Raw genomic sequence first — 26,007 nt, 5'->3', positions numbered from 1 at the left:
TTGGTATGGGAGACGGGGCAGTAGAGCTACACCTGACGTTCTTGACGTAGATGGGTCCATCGCAGAGCTTCTGGTCTGCTCCAAAATGTGTTTGCCGTCTTTGGAAAGAGTTACAGTTACTGTAGACAGTAATTTGCTGTCCATCTGTCACTAAGTTAAAACATTTAGGTTTTTATGTTGATTACTGTGTAATATTTTTGGCATTTTTCAGAATTATATATATGATTGTAGCATAAAATTTCAGTGTGATCCTGGTACGAACAAGGATAACAATCACTGTATTTACTCTTGCTGAGTTACAGTAAGAGGGAGAATGGGGAGGGAGAACGTTTCTTGATGCCTGTTGTACGGGGCACTGGGCTAGGTGCTTTGCAAACCTCGTCTCACCTCATCGCGTTTTCAGTTCCGTGAGGTGGGTGCCATACCTGTTTGACATATGGAATAAAAGGTTCTGAGCCACGTTCCTGCCTCCCAGGAAATCACTAAGGATGGTGCAGATTAGAAAGTGGCAGACTTTGACTTAAAATATGGTTATGTCTAATTCCAAAGCGTGTTCATTTTTTCTACTACACCATTTTGTCTGTAACATAACTGAATTCAGATTATGGTGGGAGAGAACATAGTACCTGATTTTCTGGGTGTGAATCAGGCTTTTCCCCCATACGCAAAACTGATAGAACAGATCGCTTCGATAGTGAGCCTAATTTCCCAGGGTATTTTTTGCCGTATGAAAGGATTTACTGCCCACACCTTTATTGAACCCCCGCCCCCCGTTGTATGAAGTGAGCCTTGCTCGGGGGCTGATTGGGCTTGGCTTTCAGTCGGAGATGCTAATCCATCCCAGCAGGTTTTGCAAGACCCATAAAGAAGTTGACTTTTCTGGCTGGTGAAAATGTCTGTTTACTTTACATGCAGAAGGCCATCATAATGATAACTTCTCTTACATGTGATTTTATAAAGTGATCATTCCTCTTAAATATTTTTCTTGCATTACTGTGACAAGGGAAGGTTTGGTTTGTAAATTTGAGTTTATTTTCAAAACACAAAAAAGAACAAAGAATAATCAGTCAACACCTGTGTTCATTAGAATTAACACATGTTGATGTTTATCATATTTTCTTTATAATTTTTTCCTGATATTTTAAAATAGATTTTATTTCTAAGAAGAATTTTAGATTTACAGAAAAATTATAAGATAGGTACAGAGGGTTCCCTTTCCCCCCTGTACTAAACAGCTTCCCCATTTTGAAGTACATTTGTCAACAGTTAGCGGACCAGTATTGATACATCATTATTAAAGGCTGTAATTTATTCAGATTTGCTTAGTGTTTACTTCATATCCTCCCTCCCTTTTTTTTTAATACCAGGATCCCATCCAGGACACCACATTACATTGAGTTGTCACATCTCCTTAGGCTCCTCTGGCTGTGACAGTTTCTCAGACCTTCCTGGTTTTGGGTGACCTGGACAGTTTGAGAAGTACTGGGCAGGTATTTTGTAAGACACTCCTCTGTTGGAATTCACTGGCATTTTTTCCGCATGATTAGACTGGGGTGATGGGTTTTAGGAGGAAGACCACAGAGGAAACTGCCATTCTGCTCACATCCTATCAAGGGTACTTGTCAACATGACTTACCACTGTTGGTGTTGACCTTGGTCCCCTGGCTAAGGTCGTGTTTGTCAGGTCTCTCCAGTGTAAAGTTACTCTTTTTCTCCTTGTCCGTGCTGTCCCCTTGGAAGGAAGTCACTATGCCCAGCCCACACGTACCGAGCGAGAGTTATGCTCCACCTCCTTTAGGGTGGAGTAGCTACAGAATTGGTTGGAATTCTTCTGCACGGGAGATTTGCTTCATCTTCCTCGTTTTTTAATAAATGATGTCAGCTTTCACACAGAGTGTCTTACATATGATATATATGATATACTGAACGTGCTTCATCTTTTTTAAAACTTGGCATTATTATTATTAAAATCGATACGTGGATTCGATTCATTTATTTTCGCTTCTGTGTTATGTTCCGTCATATGACTTTTTAAATTCTTCCCTGTATTTTTCTTCTATTATAATTTTTCTCTATTGTTGGTCCATGCTTTTGAGGGTGCAAATGACATTCTGAAATGAAAACTTTGCCAGTGTTAGTGCCCCTTTTAAGAGGTGAAAATAGCAAGTGTGGCAGAATATCAGAAACAAGAGGTCTTGACATAGTAATTTTTCCAGTAAGGAGGTTTGTTGTTGTTAGGTACTGTTGAGTCAATTCCGGCTCATGGCGCACTTACGTGACAGAGGAGAACTGCCCTGTAGGGTTTTCTAGGCTGTAATCTTTATGAGAGCAGATCACCAGGTCTTTTCTCCCTTGGAATGGCTGGGCGGGTTCAGGCCACCGACCTTTCAGTTAGCATCCGAGTGCTTAACTGTTTGTGCCACCACAGCTCCTTCATAAAGGCTTCTTCACATACAAATGGAGTTTCACTCAGCGATCTTTGCTTTAAGACCTTGGTAAAATACGTTGTGCATATTCAAAAATCAGATTTTCTTGTTGACTTTTCGCAGAGGAATGAGCACCTTTCCTGAATGTTCTAAGGAGACAAGCGTTCAGAGCACTCTTAACAGCACCTGACTGGGGTTATGATTTGAGGGTTGACGACAGTTTCTTGTCAGCATTCAATATTTATCAGCGGATTGTAATTGCAAGGCCAGAGTTCTGTGTACATACATCTGTGCATAGCATTACGTATTGTAGGGTAAGAACACGGCACTTTGGTTTGTGGCTTTTGCAAGACGGTGCATGATCTGAAGTAACGGGATTGCAGCGGTTCCTTTGTTATTTACCAAGTGGAAACTTTGTGCCCTCGATAATGAGCTGTATTCTTCACTTGATGTTTTTCTGCCAAGCAGATGAAGAATGAGCTGGAAAACAAGCCATCTTAAATCCTTTCTAAAACAAGGCAACAGATAGCTACTGCTGGGAAAGGCAGACTTCAGACGTACATATAATATCCTGCAGTTACTGACCAGGTTGTTACCGTTACGATGCAACAGCTTCTCAGGATTGTAGAAAATGTGCTCGTTTTGAGAACTGCGTCTGATGTTGGAGACTTTCTGACTTTCTGTGTAATTTTGGGAAGCGATTGTGAAGCCTCCTCAGATGCACAGTGCTTGGTGGTTTTCAGAGCATTGTCCCGTGTGCTGTCCCGTTGAAGTCGGAAACCGGAAGTCATAGCACCCCTGTGTGCGTGGCATGTGGGCACGTGTGATCTCAGCGACCAGCAGCCCTGCTGACCAGACACGGGGTTGGAGGGGCCCAAGAGGAGGTTGCTCAGTGCTTTTTCTTCCCTGGAAGCCTGGCACACGGGGGGCGCTGGCCTGCTTGGCCCTGTCCTCTCTAGGTTGTCAGGGCGTGGCCCCACCTAGGTGTGTGGCCTCCGCCTGTGGATTCATGGAGGGAAAGGTGGGCAGGGGTGGGAGTGGCCGGAAGTCGGGCTGACTCAGGTCGAGTTTGTCATGGTTTGATTGGAGAGGTCATAGCATCTTTCTCTCATGTCTGTCGATGTGAATGACGCTCCTCTAGACAGTGCTCACCTCTGGCAGGGAGTCACCAGCATCAGCCATCAGCTTCTCCCTGCCCTTCCCAGTCTCCACGTTCATTATGATTTCTGCCTTCCATCCATCAGCTCACTCCCAGCCTCGTGGCTGGTCATCTTGCCGTATTCTTGTAGCCATTCAGACGGTTTGGGTAGAGTACTCCAGGCACAGTGGGTATCCGGGCCCTTCCCGAGGCTGAAGCATCTTGCCGCCTTCTCATTCGCTGTGGCCACTTAGATATTGCTGTCGTTGTCTAGCCTGCCTCCCAGGTCAGGATCCCTTCTTTACCTCTTCAGATTCCATTTGACAGTCGGTATTGATGCCACCTGTTCACGGTGCACCTCCAATTTGCTGGTGGCCCGTGTCTCTTACCTTGGACTTACGGAAAACGTGGCCCTGTGTGCTGTGCAGTCACCACCCGTTGTGCCTTCCTCCTGGCAGATGCTTAATAGATGTGTCTTTCATAGCTGATCAGCCTTTTCCACTTCTACTGGCCCAAGATAAGGCCACAATTGCTAAGAGCTTAGGGAGAGCTGGGAGGCCCGGGGTGCTCTATAGAGGGAGCCGGGCAGGTGTGAGCAGTGGCATCACTAGGGGTGCAGGGGGTACGTACTGCATCGAGTGACAGTCAGAGGCAGTGACACCAAAATGATTGTAAAATTTCTGTGCAGTGTTTCAGCCGAAATTTATTATTTTTTATAGAAATATCTCCGTAGTTACAACAACAAAAGCATTTTTTGTAAGCCCAGCTTACATGTATGAATATACCTACAAGGCTAAAACTCTATACTAAGTTACTTTTTGAACCTTCTCATGCCCTCTGGTCAGAACTGTCATTATTACGCAATTCTCATGGTTTTGTCTGCACGTACTGCAGGCACACGCTGTTGTTTTCACTGCTGCCAGTGTTCTTATTGTCACTGATTTTGTCAAGTTTTCTGGTATTTTTAGCTACAGTATTGTGGTAATTAGTATTTGTGGACCTGTATCAATAATTTTTTTCAGAATGAAGTAGTAATTAAAGGAAAAGGAGTAATGTATGGGAATTAACGATTTACAAACCATTAATACAAAAAACATTACTAAGGATTCTGTATGGTCTGGTACGGGGGGAGATTCTTGGGGGGGGGTGACACCAACCCTAGTGACGCCACTGTGTGTGAGAGCTGCTCATTGTCTCCTTGCCCAGAAAGACCTGCTCGTTACATAGGCACGAGTGTTGAATGACAAGTGCATACACCTGGGAACTAAATAAATCCAGGTAAATCCTCATGATCCAGCCTCTCACCTGCTGCTCTCCAAAGCTCAGGTGCCAGATATGAATGAATGAAGCAGTATCCCTCGCTGCCTGAACTATGAACTGAATAGTTTAAATAGCAGGGTAAACTGTATTGTTGTTGCACCAAGAGTCAGCCATGTGTCCTCTGAGGAGGTAAACGCAGGCTCCTGGAGTTAATATGGCTTCTTGTAGCCCGACTGGGTGTGGACTGTGTTTGCCTTTTTTTTTTGCCCCCTTCCAGCCTTCTTTGCAAATAGTGGTGGTAGATGTCTGAGCCTCGTTCAGGCTTCTTTTGCTCACGTGTATAATAATTAGAGCAAGATGTGATAACTTACAGCCATGTTACAACCAGGATGGCTTTGACTTAAATTACCACCCAGGAGTAGTCTTTGATGGCCATTGTCAGTTCGATCTAGCGAGTTTTTTTCTGAGTCCGATGGTAGCTTACATTAGTATGTTGAGTACAGCTGTGCAGTCAGACAGTGGGTCACTGTGTCGTCGTGGGTGGTCAGAAAGTTTGAGCAGAGAATGGGTTTAAAAACAAGTTTTTCTCCTTATGGTAAAATAACTCTGTGTGAAGAGAATTTGAATAATATAGAAAGTACAGAAAAGAAAAGAAAAATCACCCGTAAACTCTCCAGCCAGTTACCACTGTTAGCATTTTGATGTTTTTCCTTTCCATTTGTGTTACTGAGATTGTGTGTTGTTATTGTTGTTTAAACTGAATTCCCAAGGAGCGTTTTTCCTTGTCAGTAATGAGTGGCTTTATAGTAAAAGAACCATTTTGCTTTTAATAGCATCACCCCCACCGCATGTTGATTCTGCGGCTTTCACGTTCCGAGCACTTTGTGTACATTATCTGTATGAAAACGGCTGAAAACGGCACTGTCCTGTCCCTGCTGTCTCCTGTTTAAGACACGTCTCTGTACCAGGTGTACTTCTGTTAGGACTCTTCACAGCTCGGTTTCGGTTCGAGGTGGAGCCACGTGCTCTTCAAACAGTGCTCCATCTTTGAGTTGTTTCTCAGTTGTAGATGTATGGCGGTTAATTGGCAGGACCTGGCTGTATCCACCCCAGTCTTCTTCTGCATCTGAGGCCAGGAGTTAGCTGGGAGGAGGTCCCACCACACCCTTTGTGGCCTGAGTGCCCGTATCCTCCTGCCTGACGGGACCTGGGGATCCACGGTGGAGCCGACAGCCCTTATTTAGTTCAGCAACTTGTTGAGTTTTCCTCCGTCTGTAATGAGGAGGAACCTGAACGCTCTGAGATGTCAGGCTTCTTTCTCCTTTAGATCTTCCTAGAAGGAGTCTTGGACTGTCCTCCCTGAAGCCTCCTTGTCTACCCCATCTTCATTTCTCCTTGCTGGATTCCCACACTGCCTGTGTGTACCCCACTTGGTTGTCTCACTGCCTCCTCTGAGTGTTGTCACTCTTCGGTGAGGGGATTGGAAAGCCACGGAGGAAGGCACTTCTTTGCCCAACATGAGGGATGTCCAGGCGGAGCGCTTTGGGTAAATGCTTAGGGTGACCGAGCGGCTTCTTAGAGGCTCTGATCTGTCCCACTGTGCCATAGCTGAGCTGCGGTGCAAACTAAACGCCTCTAATAAAGAGTCTCTCTGTAAAGGGCGACACCATGTAGTAGTGCCTTTTTCTCACCTTTTTCTCCTTTCTCTCCGAATCTTTTATTACTTGTTCCTCTTTCTTTCTCTTTCTCTGTTGGCACTGTGGACTTGGCTCTGCCGTACTTTCAAGGAGTCTCGATCCTGATGGGGCTGCTGTCCAATCTCAAAAGATTTTAAAAAGTAGCAAAAGAACAAGTTGTAATCAAGTCAGTTCTCACTCACGGCAACCCCATGTGTGTCAGAGTAGAATTGCACGCCGTAGGATTTTTTTTTTTTTTTTACTTTGCATTATCAGCCAGAGAGGAATAATCAGTCAGTCAATAGTATTTATTTAATACCAGAAACGTCATAGGATTGTCGATGACTGATTTATCAGAAGTAGATTGCCAGGCCTTTCTTCTGAGGTGCATCTGGGTGAACTTGAACCCCCAACCTTTCAGCCAAGCACTTAACCATTTGTATCACCCAGGGACTCCAAAAAGATGTTAGGACTTGGAAGAATTAGAGGAGATAGCCAGCTTAAATCCTAGCACCCTTACACTTTGCCCTGTAAAATGCTGTACGGAGAGGTGTGGAGGATGCAGAGCTGTATAAGTCATGGTCCCTCTTGCTGTGTGGATGGCAGGGGAGTGCCCTACAAAAGCCTCCATCTCCTAGGAAAGGCCACTGGTGAAGCCCCCCAAGTCCGGGGCTGGCACTCAGCTGCGCACAGCCAGAATCCTGGGTTGTGAGAGGCTGCGTCTCCCGGGAGCTCAGCCCTCAACGTGAATCACAAACTGATCCGATTTTAGGATCAGAATGAACTTTAAAGATCACCTGGTGATAACCTCAGGGCTATATGTTTTCTAGATGAGCGACACCAAGGCTTAGAGGGAGCGTGAAGTGTTCCGCCTCCCAGCTGGTGAGCGGTGTAAGCGTCTCCCACGGAATCCTGCGTGTGCGCTTTCTGTGGGTGGATACAGACTTCACCCTGGAGAGCTGGCGCCTCTGATGGTGGTGACTTCTCGGGGCGTGCCAGCAGTGGTAGTGCACCGCTTCACTGCCAGAAGCTTCTAGAGCAGCGGGGTGCTGGGTGCACATGAGGCCCCTGTCGCAAGCCGATGTCCCTCTGCCTGTTGTGTTCTCTCCAAGTCACATTCTGGTCTCTGCTTCTTGAAAGACGTGCCATCCGAACAAAATACCACAAGAGTAGCTGGAGATGTTTTCCCTGCCCCGGTTAGGTTTTATTGGTGCAGGGGAAGTGTTCAGAGTCGGAGCCGCATCATTACTGATGGCATGTAGGCGTTCAGACACGTGTGTGGGGCCACTCCGGGCCCCAGCCGGTTCTCTCCTGCCTTTGGGGGCCCCGGTTGGCGCTGTCTCCAGCTGTGCTCCCGATGGCCACGGGCTGTTGGTGGCCTTGCGGTGAGTCGAGTGTTTCTACGTGTTCGTTCTTTGCCAAGTCGTGGGCCTGGAAGGGTTCCAGGAGCAAGCGGGTGATAGCAGACAACTGAATACAGCTCTGTCTTTCCGTGAAAACTGCTTTTCTTGGCTTTCCTCCAGCAATGGTCGATTGCCAAAAGAAAACGCTTTTGGCCTCACAAATGATATGGCCATCGTCTGGGTTAGTCCTGGTTCTTTATGTCATTGAGAAGGAGCAGTACTTCTGGCTCTTAAGTTATTTGGCAGATTTTTTCTGCAGGCATACTAAATTGTGTCATTTTACACACCTTACGTGAATTTGTGGTTTTAAGTGTATACCAGCGTGTGAAGAAAGATGCTAAAAGCTACAGCTCAGCAAACGTCAGGCTTGGTGGAAGCCCCCTCGGATGGAGCGCGGGTCGCTCTGCCGTGGCCGGCTCACACGTGGCGGGTCCGCAGGTTCTGTTTTCGTGGGCGTGTTCTGTCTCGTTCATCTTTTCTATGTTTTGATGTAGATTTCAACCCAGGAAGGTTAGGTTATGGTGTTTGGATTGTATATCGTTATTGCTTATGATAGATTTTAAGTTTGAAATGACTATTCTGAGTTTGTTGTTTTTAGAGTTGGTAAGTAATCTAGAGTGAAAACTGGTAATGTTTTGATTTACTAGGAAAATTTGCAGGAAAAAAAAACCCGTTGCCATCTAGTCAATTCTGACTCATAGTGATCCCATAGGACAGAGTACAACTGCCCCACAGGGTTTCCATGGAGCGGCTGGTGGATTTGAACCTTTTGGTTGCAGGTGTAGCTGTTAACCACTGCACCACAGGATGGATATCATTGTGTTTTTAAAGCATTTCTGTATCTAGTAAATGCACAACATTGTTTTTGTCACAAGTTTTTTTTTATATTTGTCTGAAAATGTCTCCTAATCAAATGCAAGTAACTCCAGCTGCCCTCTCCTATCATCCTACATATTTGAACCACTTGCCACTATCACACAGTCTCTGAAGACATTTATTTATTTTATTATTATTACCCGAAGCGTGATTATGAGAGTAATTATATCTAGTGTAAATGGATTCCTCCCCAAACCAAATACTAGTATTAAAAAAAAAAACAGTTGCTGTTGAATCTGACCCCATGTTCGTTGGAATAGAACTGTGCTCCATAGGAATTTCAGTGCTTGATTATTGGGAAGTAGATCACCAGGCCTTTCTTCCTAGGTGCCTCTGATGGACTCAAACCTCCAACCTTTCGGTAAACAGCCAAGCATGTTAACCGTTTGCACCACCCAGGGAGTCGAGTATTACAGTAGCCGATATGTATAGCAGTTACTCTGTGTGGGTTATTCTTCTCAGTGCTTCACATGTATCAATTTGTTCGCTCCCACAACAGCCCTAAGAGGAGGTACCGTTAGCTCCAGTTTACAGATGGGAAGACCAGGGCACAGGGAGGGTTAAGTAAATTGCTAGCACATGGCAGAGCTATCCCCTAGACCTGAAATATGCTGAGTCCACACACTTAACCACATGGCTTACTTTCTATCTGAGTGAAGTCATACTTATTTATGGCTGTTTTCCAATAAAACTTTATTTACAAAAACAGGCGCTGGGCCATATTTGGTCATAGTTTGCCGACCCTGGGTCTTTGTGGACAGAGCTTGTGTCTCCTTCACTGGCCTGTGGCCAGCCATACTGAGTAGTACTCAGGTGAGAGGCCAGTGTGCTTGGAGGAGACAGCTCTGCTTAAGCAAGATGACAAGATTGGGGTGCAGGGCAAGGTCACCAGACTGGGAGCAGGGAGGGCCTCAGAGCTCGTGCTTGCTCATTTGGTGTGGTCTTAGGGCCCCGTTTCCTTGTCCACGTGATAGGTTTTAACCAGATAATCTGAAGCCCTCCCGGCTGAAAGTTCTACCCCATGCAGTTGCCCCTGCTGAGCTCGTTGCTGATGTCATGTTTCCTGCCTTTCCTGTCCATTTTTGACCCGCACCCCTAACTCCCCAGAGCAGGCCTTCTCTCACGGCTCTGCTGCGGGCTGCGGTTTCAAGAGTACATCAAGGTATAAGGGAAACTACTGAAGAACTGAGCTTTTGAAAAACAAAAGTATCTAGTGATCTCATCGAAGCCACATCAAAGTCAGCATTTGTTACCACGTAAAGCGTTCCTGAAGGCCTGGGCGGCTCCACGTGGAAATGGAAGGAGACGCGTGTTTCTGGCCGCCGTCCTAGGGCCCCAGGAAAGCCTCCTCCTTCCTTCTTGTTCCAGGTGGTCTCCACGGGTTAGGCGGTGTGCCCCCTTTCAGCTTTTAGCTAATGAATGGTTAGGATCTGGGCCTCCTGGGAGTGTATGTGTCAGGAGGATGTCTGGAGATGAACTTGGTTGGAGTTCGTTCGTGACAGTGCTTGTTACCCCGAGTGATTGATGCTTTTGGGCAGGAGATGCCTTGAAAGGGGGTAGAGGGGATGGTGTGAGGTCGAGGAGAGCTTGCCTCGCCCACATCTGTGACAGCAAGGGCCTGGCGAGGAGGGGGTTTCCTTCTCCAAGGGCAGTGGTTCTCAGTCCTCAGGGGATCCCCTTTGAGAATCCAGTGATGAACCTTCTCCCCCAAAATTTACAGCACACAGAATTTTGCATGTGGTTCTGGGGTGACAGGAGCTTCCAGGCAGTGTGCCTGGCCCATCACTGCCTCCGTGTGTGGGGGCTGTGGATGAGAGCGAGGAGCTGCCTGGTGGTGGTCCTACCTGTGAAGGATGCGTTCTCTGTCCCCGTCTCCTACAGAGGAGCGAGAAAATGGATCCTTGGCTTGTTCCCTGTTGTGGAAACCTGCTGCAGGGTGAACCTTGCATTGTCATGGTCAGTTCTGTGTCATTCCAGTCTGGTCTAACCTCCTTTTCAATACCAGTGTTATTATCCCATGAATCCCCTAACTCGGTTTGGACTTCAGCTGGCTGCCTCTTTTATAGGACTAGGCCTTGTTTGATCAGGGGAGGTGGGTGAGCAGTGGGGCTCTTCTCCTGGAGAGTGTAGTGAAGGGAATCTACTGTTTGTTGGGAGCCCAGCGCTTGCTTTCTGACTGCTGTATCCACAGTTGTCATACCTGACACCCGTGCCGCACACTGAGGAAATCAGGCTGCAGGGGAGGTGATCCCTGAGGCCAGTGGGTCATGATTTCAGCACGAAATGGGAGCTCTGGGTTAGGGCACGGGCTGGGTCTTGCACCAAAACGAAGGGCTTGTTGGCTACTGGATGTAGCACAGAGGACCGGTTTACGGCCAGACTGGGCCCCTGGATGTGATGAGACCAGACACAAAACTGCCTTCATCCTGCAGAAGCCAATCCTCCACCTTTCAGCACAGGCACCTCATCGTCGGGGAAGCTTAGAAGATAGAAACCGGACTGCTGCTGCCGCCTCCCCCCACAGCCGTGGTGACCTGTGACAGGCCGCGTCCTGTGATTGCCTTCTCCCTTGGGGCTGACGCTGAGCTGTCCCCAGGGCTTGCGAGGTGCAGTGGTCTGCAGCGTTCATTCATGTGGTTCCTTCTACAGATGCTGATGAAGGGCCAACACAGAGGAGACGGACATTCTGGGAGGGCAGAGGGTTTTATTACGCTTCTGTGCCCACAGTAGCTTCCAGATGGATCTTCGTGAATACTCACGTGAGAAGTCACACCGTCCACTCGTTCAGCACTTTGTACTTTGTGTAGTACACCTGCAGTCTGTGTGAGAGCCGGAGAGGGGTGGCCCACCCAGCCTCTGTACACAGGCCACCCTGCTCAGGGTGGCCGTTCACCTTCTTGCCAGCCCACTTGCCAGACACTTGAGGACTTGAGCAGCTTTTGGTGGAAGTTGCTGTCAGCGCCATCTTTGTTTCGGTAATAAAGTGGGCATGATTCACGGTTTTTGAGCTAAACTGTAAAGAGCAGATTTGCTCATCAGATCTCATGCCTTAGAGCTATGCTAAGTCATCCTTGTGCGGGACAGGGGGCACAAGGGCTGTAGTTGACACATTTTCATCCCTCAGCGAAGTGGTAGACAGAGACACACGCCACTGGGTTCTCAAGGATGGAGGGATACCCTTGGTCACAAGAATGCTTTCTCATGGGGGAGCTTGGTAGAGCTGTAAGGTACTATTGCACTGAGATTTCATTATGGCAGAACCATCCTCTTGCCCTTTTTAAAAAGTACTTGCTATACAAGGAGCCCTGGTGGTGCAGTGGTTAAGCGCTCGGCTGCTAAACGAAAAGTTGATGGTTCAGACCCACCAGCCACTCCACAGGAGAAAGATGCTGCAGCCTGCTTCCGAGAAGATTACAGCCTTGGAAACCCTGTAAGGCAGTTCTGTTCTGTCCTGCAGGGTCACTGTGAGTCGGAATCGACTCGACGGCAATGAGTTTGATTTTTCGTTTTGCTGTAGTTCACTTCCTATTTTCTGAAATTAAACTTGAGTTAAATTCTTAAAGGGGCTCTCTTTGGAAGAATAGGGTAGAAGGGAATTTTAACGTGTATGGACTTGTTGGATGAGGCAGAATGCCAGTATTCCATAGGTTTTGATATAAGTTTCACCGTGAACTAAACAGTTATCTAATTTTGCTCTGTTCTGCCTTCTGGGTTTTATTGAACAAATTATGTAGTAGTTCTCTCTCTAGCAGCCTTAAACCAAGTCCTGGTAAACTTCAGTTGAAAATAAAGTCAAGTTACCACTAAATTACTGTCAGCTAACTGTTGGGAAATCAGAAGCAATATCTAGATTTTTTTTAAAATTTTTTTTAAATTGTACTTTAGATGAAGGTTTACAGAACAAATAGTTTCTCATTAAACAGTCAGTACACGTATTGTTTTATGACATTGGTTAACAACCCCACGACGTGTCAACACTCTCCCTTCTCGACCTTGAGGACCTTTTTTTTTTTGGTGAAAATATACGTAGCCCAAGTTACACCATTTCAAAAGTTTCTACATGTACAATTCAGTGACATCCATTACATTCTTCCAGTTGTGCTGCTATTCTCACTATCCTTTTCCAAATTATTCCATCACCATTATCTTCAACTCACTGCCCCCTAGGCTTCCCATCAAACCTTTTGAGTTGCTGTTGTCAATTTGATCTCACATACATAATTCTTTTTTTTTTTTTGTACCTTAGATGAAGGTTGCAGAACAAATAGTTTCTCATTAAACAGTTAATACACATACTGCCCTGTGACAATGGTTAAAAACCCCATGACATGTCAACACTGTCCCTTCTCAACCTTGGGTTCCCTATCTCCAGTTTTCCTGTCCCCTCCTGCCTTCTAGTCCTTGTCCCTGGACTGCTGTGCCTCATAGTCCTTTTTGTTTTATGAGGCTGTCCAATCCCCAGCTGAACGGTGAACTTGAGTGATACCTAGATTTTTGTTAATTGGAGTTAGTTAGACATCGTAATTTTACTATTTTATTTTGAGCATTGGTGCTAAAAGTATGTGTATTAGCCTAGACATAGGGACCAGAATGTTCAGTTTGATCAAGGGAAAATAGAGATAGAATGGACATTCAGAAATCTAGACGTCTCTAGAAGCAAATGCTTCACCTAAATCGGCAGTGGGTAGGAGGCAGTCTCGGATAGCGGAGTGGGCCCTCGGGTTCTGCCAGGCTGTCAGGGGGCGGCTTGTGACCCGGGGAGAGCCTTTCCTGGGGGACTCAGCAGAGGTGACGTGAGGGAGGACCGCCCAGCTGCCCCTAGCTCCCTGTCAGCCTTGGCTGGGGCTGGCCCTGGTGCTGAGCCCCCTGCCTCGGAGCCTGACTTCCCGCAAGCATCCTGTGGCATGTGTTTGTTTGCGTTTGTCGTAGGCCAGGGGTGGGGTTTTGTCTGTTAAAATGTACAGAGCCCTGTGAGCTTACATCCCTCATATGTCCCACACGATCTCTGACTTTGCCACATTCTTACCTCGTAAGAACTGAGACCCTGTGGAAATCGTTTCCTTTGCTATTGGGTGGCAGAGAGGAAAAGGTGAAAAGCAAATTTCCTGATGAACTCTATCCACGTGTCCCTGGAAGACTGGCTTCCTGGTGAGGCTCGGCCCGGTAGACACGGCTGTGCCCCAGGTATGACTCACCTGACCCGACTGCGCCCTCCATCTTCGCTCTGACGAGCTGATTCCACGAAAGTCGTCCACAGCGCTGGCACGTCTTAGAAATAGATTTCCAGAAGTGGTCGGCTGCACTTGGAGACTCTTAGGCCTCCTCTGGTGTTTCATTTCCTCTCAGCACTAAAGGGGTGCAGCTAACTTGGGCACTGGGTGGGGGGGCGGATAGTTTCATTTACCCCCTCCCGCCCGCTGCCAGCCAGTGTGGTTAATGCTTGTTGTATCCTAATCAGAAATTTCCAGAATGTTGTTGATTTGTCAGATTGGTGGCTGTAAGGCGGGAGTTCCGTGACATGTAGACAAGTTACGTCTGCACAGCTGAGACTTAGCGCACAGTGGTCACAACAGTGGGCTCGAGTGTGACACAGTTGTGAGGACGGCGCAGGCCTGGGCGGTGTTTCACTCTGTTGTACACAGGGTCACTGTGAGTCGGAACCGACTCGAGGACACCTCACAACAACAACAGGTGCTTGGGAGACATGGATGGATGGGACAGAGTGACGGGGTGGGAGCGGTGTGCTTTCTGACACGTTTGACACTAGGTGGAGAACCTTAAAATGAAGCGTCGGAAATGGAAGTGGCAGCGTGTTTTGTTTCCACATCCTCGGCCCTCTGAGAACAGGGTTTCAGCAGTTTGAGTCTTCGTAAGAGAACATTCTGGGGGAAGTCATTGCTAAGTGTAATTAATTTAGTGTAATGCTTTCTGAAAATACAAACTCCTGCTTCAGTTCTTCTGAGTTTCAAATAACAAATGAAAGGGCCTAGTTGAGTATCAGAAATGCCCTTTGTGTTAAAATTTTACTGAGTTTACCATCTCGCCTTGATTAAGTCATTTGAACTCTAATTAGTGGGTTTTGTGAAGAATTTGTTTTTATTTACTCAAGTAAAGCAAATGAGGCAAAACTGGCAGCTAGAATGCATTCACTTTCCAAAACGGTGAGAAAAGTCAGCTGCGAGGGCTGCATGGAAACCACCTGTCTATGAAAATGCACGGAACCAGGTCTTTTTGGCTATACTGGTTTGGTTTGTGCTTTTATACTGGATTGGAGCAGCAAAGGGTAGCAGCCGTCAGCTGTCATGAGCATTGATTTGTTTGCTCCCTAGAGCTTTAGAGCTGAAAGAAATAATGCACTCCACCCTGGAAGTGGAAGTGCAGAGGGGTGAGCTACCCGGCATCGGTGGGCGGGGGTGGCCATCACCATGGGTGGCTGTGGGGAGAACCCCACTGAGGTTTCTTGAAGGAAACTCTGACCCCTCAAAGGTCTTGTGTGCTGGGACACCTTCCTCCCAGTTTCCAAATACAAACAAACCAGGACACCAGAAAGGGAGAGCGAGCACTAGGCAGCGGAGGGAACATTACAACTTCGTGAAGAAGCAGAGGTGGGTGATGGATCCCCAAGAACGTCTCCCTCAGTCAACAATATCAGCACGTGCCAGTCTGTTTCCGTCGATGCCACCACCCCTGACTCACTGGATTATTTCAAAGCAAATCCCAGACACTACATCATTTCATCTGTAACTATTTCTATCCTGTATTTTGAACTAATGGAAACTTAATTCAAATCTAATGTACGAGGGGACTTGAAAACAACCAGTTACTTAGAGTTGTCTGCTTGATGTATTTTTTTCCATCCTTGGAGTTTTTGTTTGTTTGTGTCTTTGAGGTGTGTCTCTTTTAGGCAGCATATAGACAGATCACGTTTTTTTTTTATCCATTCTGCCACTCTCTGTCTCTTTACTGGTGCATTTAGTCCGTTTACATTCAGTGTAATTATTGATAGGTATGACTTTAGTGCTGTCATTTTGGTGTCTTTTTTTGTGTGTTGTTGACAGTTTCTTTGTTCCCCTTAATTTTCTGAGCGGAGTCGTTTTTCTTTATGTATTTTCTTTTCATCTTTTTCATGTTGTTGATTTTGTGTTTGCTGAGTCTTTATTTTTTTCTTGTTTTTTATTTTAATGTGTAGGATTATTAGTTTCCTTTGTGGTTACCTTAATATTTACCTCTGTTTTTCTAAGTTTAAACCAATCTTTTATTTCTTTATATCGCCTTGAATTCCTCTCCATATGAAAGATCTGTGACTGCATTTTTTAGTCCCTCTTTTTTGTTTTAATGGTGTCATCCTTTCCATATTGACATGTATGTTTCCCTCTTTTGTACCCTATCTCCAGTAATTCCAGGAAGTTCTCTTCTTCCAGAAAAGTTCTTGATTCTTTGTTTTGGGAGCTTGCTGAAGCCATCATGGTCTGCCTTTTTATGTGATTTGATATTGACTGTAGTCTCCAAGCCATCAGTAAGTTTAGCTTTGATTTATTTTTGCGACTTCCCTATCTGGGTTGATATCTGATGTTATTGATTTTCTGACTGAAAGACTCCCTTTAATATTTCTTGTAATTTTGGTTTGGTTTTTGCAAATTCCCTAAACTTCTGTTTATCTTGGAAATGCCCTAATTTCGCTGCCATATTTGAGAAACAGTTTTGCTGGATATATAATTCTTGGCTGACATTTTTTTTTTCCTTCAAGGCTTTATATATGTCATCCCATTGCCTTCTTGCCTACATGGTTTCTGCTGAGTAGTCCGAGCTTAGACTTACTGACTCTGCTTTGTAAATGACTTTTTGTTTATCCCTAGCTGCTCTTAAAATTCTCTATTTTTTATTTTGGCAAGTTTGATTATAATACGTCTTGGTAACTTTCTTTTGGATCTGCCTTGTGCGGGGTTCAGTGAGCTTCTTGGAGAGATATCTTCTCATCTTTCACAGTATCGGAAGTTTTCTGCCAACAAATCTTCAACAATTCTCTCTGTATTTTCTGTTATCCCGCCCTGTTCTGGTACTCCAATCACTCGTAGGTATTCCTCTCAATAGAGTCCCACATAATTCTTAGGGTTTCTTCATATTTTTTCTAAATTCTTTTATCTGATTTTTTTCTCAAATAAGTTGGTGTCAAGTGCTTTATCTTCAGTCTTACTAGTTCTGACTTCATTGCCTCAGTTCTGCTCCTATGACTTTCTGTTGAGTTGTCTAATTCTGAAATTTTATTGTTACTCTTCTGGATTTCTGTTTGCTGTCTCTCTGTGGATTCTTGCAGCCTGTTAAATTTGTCATTGTGCTCTTCTGTCATCTTCTTAAGTTCCTCTATTGCTTTGTCTGTGTGTTCCTTGGCTTGTTCTGTGTTTTGCCTGATCTCCTTCCTGATCTTTTGAAGAGTTCTCTATATTAATCTTTTGTACCCTATCTCCAGTAATTCTAGGAAGTTCTCTTCTTCCAGAAAAGTTCTTGATTCTTTGTTTTGGGAGCTTGCTGAAGCCATCATGGTCTGCCTTTTTATGTGATTTGATATTGACTGTAGTCTCCAAGCCATCAGTAAGTTAGTATGTTTATTTTATATGTTTGCTTACTGTGTCCTAGCTTCTTGTTTTGTTTTGATATGCCCAAATAGGCTGGTCATGTGAGCTAGTTTGATTATTGGCGCCTTTGAAGCTATAACATCTTGTCACCAAGTGGTTAGATCTGTTACTAGGTATGTGAGCCCAGGGGTCTGTTTACTTTTCTTGTATGGATTCAGCTCAGGTGTCCAGGTAGTCATTCACCAAGTGCATGGTGCAGGCTCTGACCTATAGTCTGAGATGGACGGGGGTGATTGGGGTAGGCACAGGTATCTGGCTACAGTAGGGGGTCATGCACTGAGCAAGGCAGGGGGCTGACGGCTGCCCCTGAGTGTCTGAGAGGAAAGTGTGTCCCTGTTCCCTAGAGCGCATAGGGGGATGGGTTTTGCAGCCAGACTCTGGGCACCAAGTGCTGTTGTCTGTAAGGACTGGGAGGCACCACTTGGACGTCCGCCGCAGGTGGCTGGGTGGCGTGGGTGGAGCCATCAGTCCTCAGGCCCCTGATGTGGGTAGGTGAGGGCCCTGCCTAATGGGCAGAGCAATGTCAAATGTCACGAACCTACCACTCCACCATATGGCTGATACAGTTAAAGTTAGGCTTCAGGTATATACCCTGTCGTATTGTGCTACTGAGGGCCTACGCTGTTGAAATGGCCCCACACAGGTCTCTGCAGGGGTGAAAGGCATTCAGAGTCCGTGGACCCCTTGTGCCTGTGCCTAGGCCAAGGAGCTGTACCCGTCCTGAGTTCCTGGCCTAGGGGAGCTGGCAGATTATTTTGTCCTGTTTGTTAATTTGTTCCCTCTCCAAGGCCGGGAGAATGGCTCAGGGCACGTGATGGGTCCTACTTCTGCCCCAGGGGACGTGGCAATCACTGAAGCCAGTCTGGGATCCAGTGCAGAGCAGGGAGGAGGCAGGTAAATGGGAGAGCGGTTATTCCCAAATGGGGTGTTTTTTGATCCGTGCGGTGGGTTAGATGCATGTACTTATCTTCTGCTGATTGAGTGCCACTTTTCACTGGTTCTGGAGGCTTGAGCAGACTCTCTGCCGCTTGGTCTCACTCAGTAGAAAACACGTCCCAAACGCCACTGCTTGCCTCACCACGCACGCCGGCCGATCCGGCCTGCAGGTTGCCGATTCCCACTGGGTCAGGTCCGGTAATTCCTCACTGCTTCCAAACCATCTCTCCCTCCCCCTGCCACTCAGTTCAAGCCCTAAACTTTGCCGTTGATGTTTAGGGTGCCTAGATTGTCATATATAATCAATTCACTTGTTTTTTCGGGTCCTTGTTGTAAGAGGGTCCACAGGAAGCATCTGACTACTCCGCCGTCTTGGCCCTGCCTCCTTACAGAGTAGTTCAAGATTAAACTGAAGGGGCTCCCTTTGGAAGACTTGTTCTCCGAATGATTTTCCTAATGTATCCTGAGAAATCAGAAGTTTTCTTGCGTGTCAGAATGGTGTTTGTAAGGTGGGAGTGCCATCTTTTGGAGACAGTGTTGAGGATGACGGGATTGAGATAGCTGTCTGGTCTTCTGCCTTTAGTATGTCGCCTTCCGAGCAGGTTGCTTTCATCATAATCCTCGTTGGGAACCCTGATAATAAACCTTTTATTTATAATTGAAATGTGGGTTTTACAGAAAATTTTGCTTCCGTGAGTCTGAGCCCCTTTCTTCTGTAAGTGGTCTCAGCCCGGAGGCTGACGTGCCCTCTTTCTGTTTCAGATGGGAATGACTGGTAGCACGAGTCCCTTTGGACAACCGTTTAGTCAAACTGGAGGGCAGCAAATGGGCACCACTGGAGTGAACCCCCAGCTGCCCAGCAAGCAGAGCATGGTCAACAGCTTGCCTCCCTTCCCTACAGACATCAAGAATGCTTCCGTCACCAACGTGCCAAACATGGTAAGTCACCCTTGGCCCTCGTGCTGTGGGCCTCTGAAGGGGGCTGGGCGTGTGGATTTTACCATGCTAACTGAAAACGTATAACTAGGAAAGTAATCTGCATTTCTTACGACTGCTGTCTCTAAAGGGTTTTTAAATTTTCAGTGATGAGGTGGAAGTAGGAGGGGTAGTTAGGTGATTCAGCCACTCCTCCCGAAGTTCCCTTTATTGGTGCGTGAGTCACCTTACGTTTCTCTCCAGTTCTCTCCCTTGATTCTGTAGTGGAGCAAGAGAATCAGGAGACTGGCTTGTCTTCACTTCTGCCGCTTTGTTAGTTTTTGAAGGTGTCACAGGAGCCAGTTGCTTTGTGCTACAGTCCAGTAAACGGCATTCATCTTCTGGGGACCATGCTGCCCTTAGGAGACCAGGGTGTTAGTCTGACTTGATAGATGACTCCACGTCTTCAGTCTCCCTGGGGCTTCCCATCACCTGTAAACTAGAAGCTATCCTGCGAGATGTGAAGAGGGAGGTAGCTCCTTTTGCTCCGTAAAACAGTCTCTTTTAATTGAAAACACTAAGGGGAGAGATGCCTCTTTTGTGCCACCCCCGTGTGCATGCCCGCTGCTGATCGGCGAGCATATGTGGGAACCGGTAAAGGCCGTGGACAGCCGGCCGCCTCTTCACTTCTCTGGACTTGCCTCCGGGCACGCGGCCTTCCCAGTGTCATCGCATATTTCTGCAGCAGGTGTTTAGGGAAGACTCAGAAGAGAGCCGGGGGATTACGTTCAGAAAAGATACATCTTTTAAACTTTCTATTCTGAAGTAATCTTAGATTTACAGAAGGGTTGCAGAGACAGCACAGAGAACCCCGCGTATCCTGTGCTCAGCTCCCCCCGATTACGCAGCCTCAGTACAGCTCTCAAAACTAGGGAGTGAACAGTGCTCACGGTGCTTCCGACGACACTCTGAGGCTGTCGGGAAGCACGGAGCGCGGGATCTCTTTGTCCCAGCGCCTAATGAGAACAGGAGACGGTGGGACAGTCGGGGCCTCCATTTCTTCTTCTGACCATCTCCCTGTCGCTTTCCTTCACCTGCTTCTCTTTCTGCTAAGTTTTTGTTTCTGGAGAAGAGAATCTAAGACCCGACAGAACCTGAGACCAAGCCCAGTGCCCCTTGGCCCGGGCCTGGCCCGTCTGGGTTTGGTGGCAGCCCTGACCCATGTAAGGCCGGTGGGCTAGGCCAGGGACCAGGAGCTCTTCCTCGTCTCTCCTGCTGCATTTCCTTTCCCGGTCTGTAGAAAGCCTGTAGTGTGGACCCCGTGCAGGGCTGTCACTTGAGCAGGCTCAGTGACCAGGAACAAAGAAGGACTAAAGAGTAAACGCGCCTGCTTTCTCCCCAGACGTTTGTGATTCAGTCTGAGAAACCTTGATCTAACGTTTTCCTCCCTTGTTTAAAATCTTTGCCAGCCCCTCCTCTGTCATCCTGTATCCTTTACCCACACCCTGGTGATGGAATCCTGTCACCCTGAGCTCCCCTCCCAGCCTTTGCTGCTGCTCCAGAGCTGGGCCACAACTTCTGGGCAAGGTTATTGCTTTTCAGGAGCAGTTCAGACAGGACTGGGAAGAGGTTTCTGGTTCTTTCAGCTGTGCCCGGAGCTGGGACCGTGGGCTCTAGGGTAGGGTGTCTCTCGGCACTGTTGACATTTGGTGCTGAATCATTGTCTGTTATAGGCAGCTGTCCTGAGCACTGTAGGATGTTCAGTAGCATCCCTGGCCTTTACGCACTAGATGGCCAGTAGCAGCCTCCCCACTCCCCCTCCCAAGCTGTGACAACCAAAACTGTCTTCAGACATGGCCAAGTGTCCGTGGGGAACCAGTTGCCCGCGGCTGAGAATCCCTGCTCTGGGGAATAATTAGGGAAGGCAGTAGTAGTTGTATCTCGTCCTTGGGTCTGTCTCCCTGCCATCTGACAGAAATAAAATCAGTCCTTCCTCCTCCCTTCCCCTCCCCTCAGTCTCTCAGCCAGTCTCTCTCTGTCTCGTCAGGATCGTGGGAGGCTGAGGAGGCGTTTCAGTCTATGCGCTCTGGGAGACGCATGGCTTGCATTCTTGCTGCCGGCCGTACCTCTCCAGGGCCTACGTGGGCAGGTGCCTGTGGAGGGCTGGCCTTTCAGACACCCTCTGGCATTCTGAGGGCACACAGGATGGGTTCACACTGTGCCTAGGTCTGTGAGGCTGAATGACCCAGTGACAGCTGTCAGCACTGCTGGGGAGGGACCCCAAAGAGAATTGGCACTTAGGTGTCCCCACCAGCACACACAGCTTGCTGACATCTTTCAAACTGCTGTCACGCCCTGTAATTTACCTTAGTCTTCAGACAGCCTTTTGAGAGACTTTGTTACATACCCATTTTACAGATGAGGAAATTGAGGCTCTGGCTTGTTCAGGACTGTGCAGCTTCCTATCTGCAAAACCCACAGCTCTTTTTAATTATGTGCTTGATGGCATGTTTTGCAGCTCGAATCCACCGGGAATGCGTCAGTGACTGCTGCTCACACAGCTTGTTTGCCGTTCTTTAAACATGTTTTGTGGTCTTCCTTGAATTTTCTAAATTATATCTGCCCTCTTAAAACAGATTTCACATAGCGAGAGAAAGCAGTTACAGAAAATCTCGGTTACTTGCTTTTTTTTTTTTTTCCATGCTTTGGCCTGTAATCTTTTAAAGCCAAACTGGATTTGGTGAACTAAACCACTCTGGTCAGACGTTGATGCAGAGTCACCTGGAACCTGGTTGAGATCACAGAATGATTGCAGCCAGCATGTTCCTTGGCCAAAAAGCCCTTGCTTTCTCCTCTCCTGGCTTCCCGAGGATTCCTGGTGGGCTGGCACTGATCGGGGAGGGGAGCTGTGGCCACTCACCTGATTTATATTTGTCGAGTGCTTTCTGGGTGCCCAGGTGCTGGACCAGCCTCCAGGAGTGCAGATGTGAGTGACATAGAGCAGTTGCTCTTTCATGAAGTTGTGTGGGAGTATTATAAACAAACAATTACAAAATGCACACTGCCCCAGAGGTCCCAATAGCAGGCAGTGGTTAAGGTGAACAGAGGAGCCTCCTTTGATGGAGCAATGGAGAGGACAGCACCAAGGAAGGGCACTTTGAAGGCAAGATTGGGGAGCTGAGAAGCCAGAGACCCTACAGTACTGCAAATGAGTTGGCTGGTTTAGGAACTGGCAGAAGCCCAGCAGGAAAGATGAGGAAGCAGGGAGTGGGGTGAGCGGGTGTTGAGAGGCAGTTCTTTAAACATGTTTTAGGAGCCCCTCGGCTTGCATGCAGGGGAAGAAGGCCGAAGACTTGCAAGGAAGTGATCTGTGGAAACAGGTTGAAGGCGAGTGAACTTGCTGCCGTGGTCCCCACTAGAGGAGGTGGTGGCTGGCGGCCTAGCTTTGGGTGATCACAGTGGGGATGAGAGACCAGACAAGTTCTGCTAGAGTAGACGTGTGGACTGAGCCAGCAACATGGTGGGCAGTGGAATGGTTTCCTGAGCTGGAAGAGACAGACTTCTGGAGAATGGTGATGAAGGAGAGGGATTTTGTGATTCCACTTACATGCATTACTCTTGAGCTGCCTGCAGGGGTTCAGGTGGAGCTGCCAAGAGAGACGGGTGTTCCGGCAGGGCTGCCGCTGCCAGTGGGGGATCCCAGTAAACAGAACCTAGTGAAGTTGTGGACACAAATGGGGTTGCTTCGAGGAGAGCAGTGAGAGATGGTGGGGCTAGAGACCGGCCGAGGAGGAGACCAGCAAAGCAGAATGGCTGTATCCCTGCCGCCGAGAGACGAGAACTTTGAATAGTTGAAGGTGGTGGCTGTGGAGACACTGTTGTCAGAATGTGCACGTGGGGCTGAGGGAAGGGCTTTCTTAGGTTCAAGTTAGATGTAACCTGCGGCTGGGTGCCTCGGGGTCCCCGAGGTCCGTTGTCCCCTACACCATTCCCTGCAATTCTTACCCGTGAGGGTACTGTACAGGGGCACTGAAAGGCCCAGGGCCCTTTTTTTAATATGTGCTGACGTCCCTACAGCCAGCATCCCCACTTTTTGGATGTAAGATATAGAGCTCCCTTATCCTGGAGGGGAAGAACACGGTCAACACTTCTGAAGCTGAAAGAACTGAAGAGAAAATTCAAGTCTCGAGTTACAATACTGAAGGATTCTAGGAGGAAAATAATAAATGACGTAGGAAGCATCAAAAGAAGATGGAAGGAATACACAGGGTCACTGTACCAAAAGGAAATGATCGACGTTCAACCATTTCTGGAGGTAGCATATGATCAAGAACCAATGATACTGAAGGAAGAAGTCCAAGCTGCACTGAAGACACTGGCGAAAAACAAAGCTCCAAGAATTGACAGAATACTAGTTGAGGTGTTTCAACAAACGGATGCAGCGCTGGAGGTGCTTACTTATGTATATCGGGAAATTTGGAAGACAGCTACCTGACCAACTGACTGGAAGAGATCCATATTTGTGCCCATTCCATAGAAAAGTGATACAATGGAATGCGGAAATTATTGAACATTATCATTAATATCACACACAAGTAAAATTTTGCTAAGGATCATTTAAAAGTGGTTGCAGCAGTACATTGACAGGGGACTGCCAGAAATTCAAGCCAGATTCAGAAGAGGGCATGGAATGAGGGATATCATTGCTGATGCCAGGTGGATCTTGGCTGAAAGCAGAGAATACCAAAAAGATATTTACCTGTGTTTTATTGAATATGCAAAGGCATTCAGCGTGTGGATCATGACAAACTATGGATAACACTGCGAAGAATGGGAATTCTAGAACACTTAATTGTGCCCATGAGGAACCTGTACTTAGACCAAGAGGCAGTTGTTCAAACAGAACTAGGGAATACTGCCTGGTTTAAAGTCAGGAAAAGTGTTTCAGGGTTGTATCCTTTCACCATACTCATTCAGTCTGTATACTTAGCAAATAATCCGAGAAACTAGACTATATGAAGAAGAACGTGGCCATTAACAACTTGCAATATGCAGATGACAAAACCTTGCTAAAAGCGAAGAGAACTTGAAGCACTTACTGGTGAAGATCAAAGACTACAGCCTTCAGTGTGGATTGTATCTCAACATAAGGAAAACAAAAATCCTCACAGTTGGACCAATAAGCAACATCATGATAAACGGAGAAAAGACTGAAGTTGTCAAGAATTCTATTTTACTTGGATCCACAATCAGTGCCCATGGAAGCCGCAGTCAAGAAATCAAGTGATGTATTACACTGGACAAATCTACTGCAAAAGACCTCTGTAAAGTATTAAAAAGCAAAGATGTCACTTTAAGGACTAAGGTGCGCCTGACCCAAGCCATGATATTTTCAGTTGCCTCATATGCATGCGAAAGCTGGACAATGAATAAGAAACATCGTAGAAGAATTGACACCTTTGAATTATGGTGTTGGCGAAGAGTACTGAATATACCTTGGACTGCAAGGTAAGTGAACAAATCTGTCTTGGAAGGAGTACAGCCAGAATGCTTATTAGAAGCAAGGATGGCGAGACTTCATCTCACATACTTTGGACATGTTATCAGTAGGGACCAGTCCCTGGAGAAGGACATCATGTTTGGTAGAATAGAGGATCAACGAAAAAGAGGAAGACCCTCAATGAGATAGATTGACAAAGTGGCTCCAACAATGGGCTCAAGCATAACAACGATTATGAGGACGGCGCAGAACCAGGCACTGTTTTGTTCTGTTGTGTATAGGGCCACTGTGAGTCGGAACCTACTCAGACGGCACCCAACAGCCACATCCTGGAGGACAGAGATCTTCTCATTACAATATTCGGAAATAACCAGTTTTTCTTAAATTTTCATATGTTTCTCATTGTGGCTCTATCTTTGGCCGTAGTATTTGTAGTTTCTGACTTTATACAGAGTTAACCTTTGTTATAAATTTTGCCGTATTTTTATGATACTTAAGGATTCTAAGAATCAGTTTTTTTCACCTTGTAGCATCTCTGAAGCCAGGAGTGTTTTAGGCTCCATCGAGTCTTAGGTCTGAGGACATACAGTGTGGATAGTATTTTACTTACTTGTTCATAAATTGTGTGAATAAAAGCGACATAATTGACTAGTGAAAGTATACATTTTTATATAGTTTTCCAAAACAGCTAACATGGATGTAAGAATTTTAAAATTATTTGAACTGTGTTGACGAACGCAGAGGAGTGGCTTTTGGCAGGGGTAGACAAGGTTAGGTCAGCGTTGTAGGGACTGGGGCTGGACACCAAGTGGGCTGTCTGAAAGGGGGGGTGTGCATAAGGAAAGTGAAGCCAGGAGGCGACTGAGGTGGAGTTGTTGTTCAAGGGAGAAGAGGAGCCCCCCCTGCACTCCTGGTGGTGGGGGTCCGAGGCGGGCTAAGCCTGTGGTAGGCGTTGACCATGGACTATTCTGTTAGACGAGTCAGTCGACGCCCTTCTTGTTTAAGCCAATGTGGGCAGACCTAGTGCCCCCTGCACCTGAGTCCCTCAGGCCCGAGCAGGGGAGGTCAGGTCAGCCTAGACTTGTCAGTTAGGTCATTGCGGACCTTCGGGACATGTCGGCGTTGTTTTTAGAGGAGCGTTGTGTAGAAGTGGGACATGACTTCGACTTCTTTAGTCTTAGGAGGTTTAGGGACTCGGGGAGAGAGGGGTCCTTACTGTCAGGTCCTCCCACGCTGTCAACTGC

At 46.9% G+C, this 26,007-nt stretch overlaps 1 protein-coding gene across 1 annotated transcript in view; it reads left to right on the top strand.

The window, feature by feature from the left end:
- Positions 1 to 26,007, top strand: part of CREBBP (CREB binding protein) — a 139,036-nt gene that overhangs the window by 49,529 nt on the left and 63,500 nt on the right. Inside the window, exon 3 of the mRNA XM_004373206.3 lies at positions 19,111 to 19,287. Within this exon, the coding sequence (XP_004373263.1) occupies positions 19,111 to 19,287 (177 nt within the window). The remainder of the gene's footprint in view (positions 1 to 19,110; positions 19,288 to 26,007) is intronic.

This window comes from Trichechus manatus, unplaced genomic scaffold (genome assembly GCF_000243295.1).
Source record: "Trichechus manatus latirostris isolate Lorelei unplaced genomic scaffold, TriManLat1.0 scaffold00024, whole genome shotgun sequence".
In the NCBI taxonomy this organism is placed as follows: Eukaryota; Metazoa; Chordata; class Mammalia; order Sirenia; family Trichechidae; genus Trichechus; species Trichechus manatus.
The sequence above is the reverse complement of the archived record's forward strand: the minus strand, read 5'-3'. Positions and strand labels throughout refer to the sequence as shown.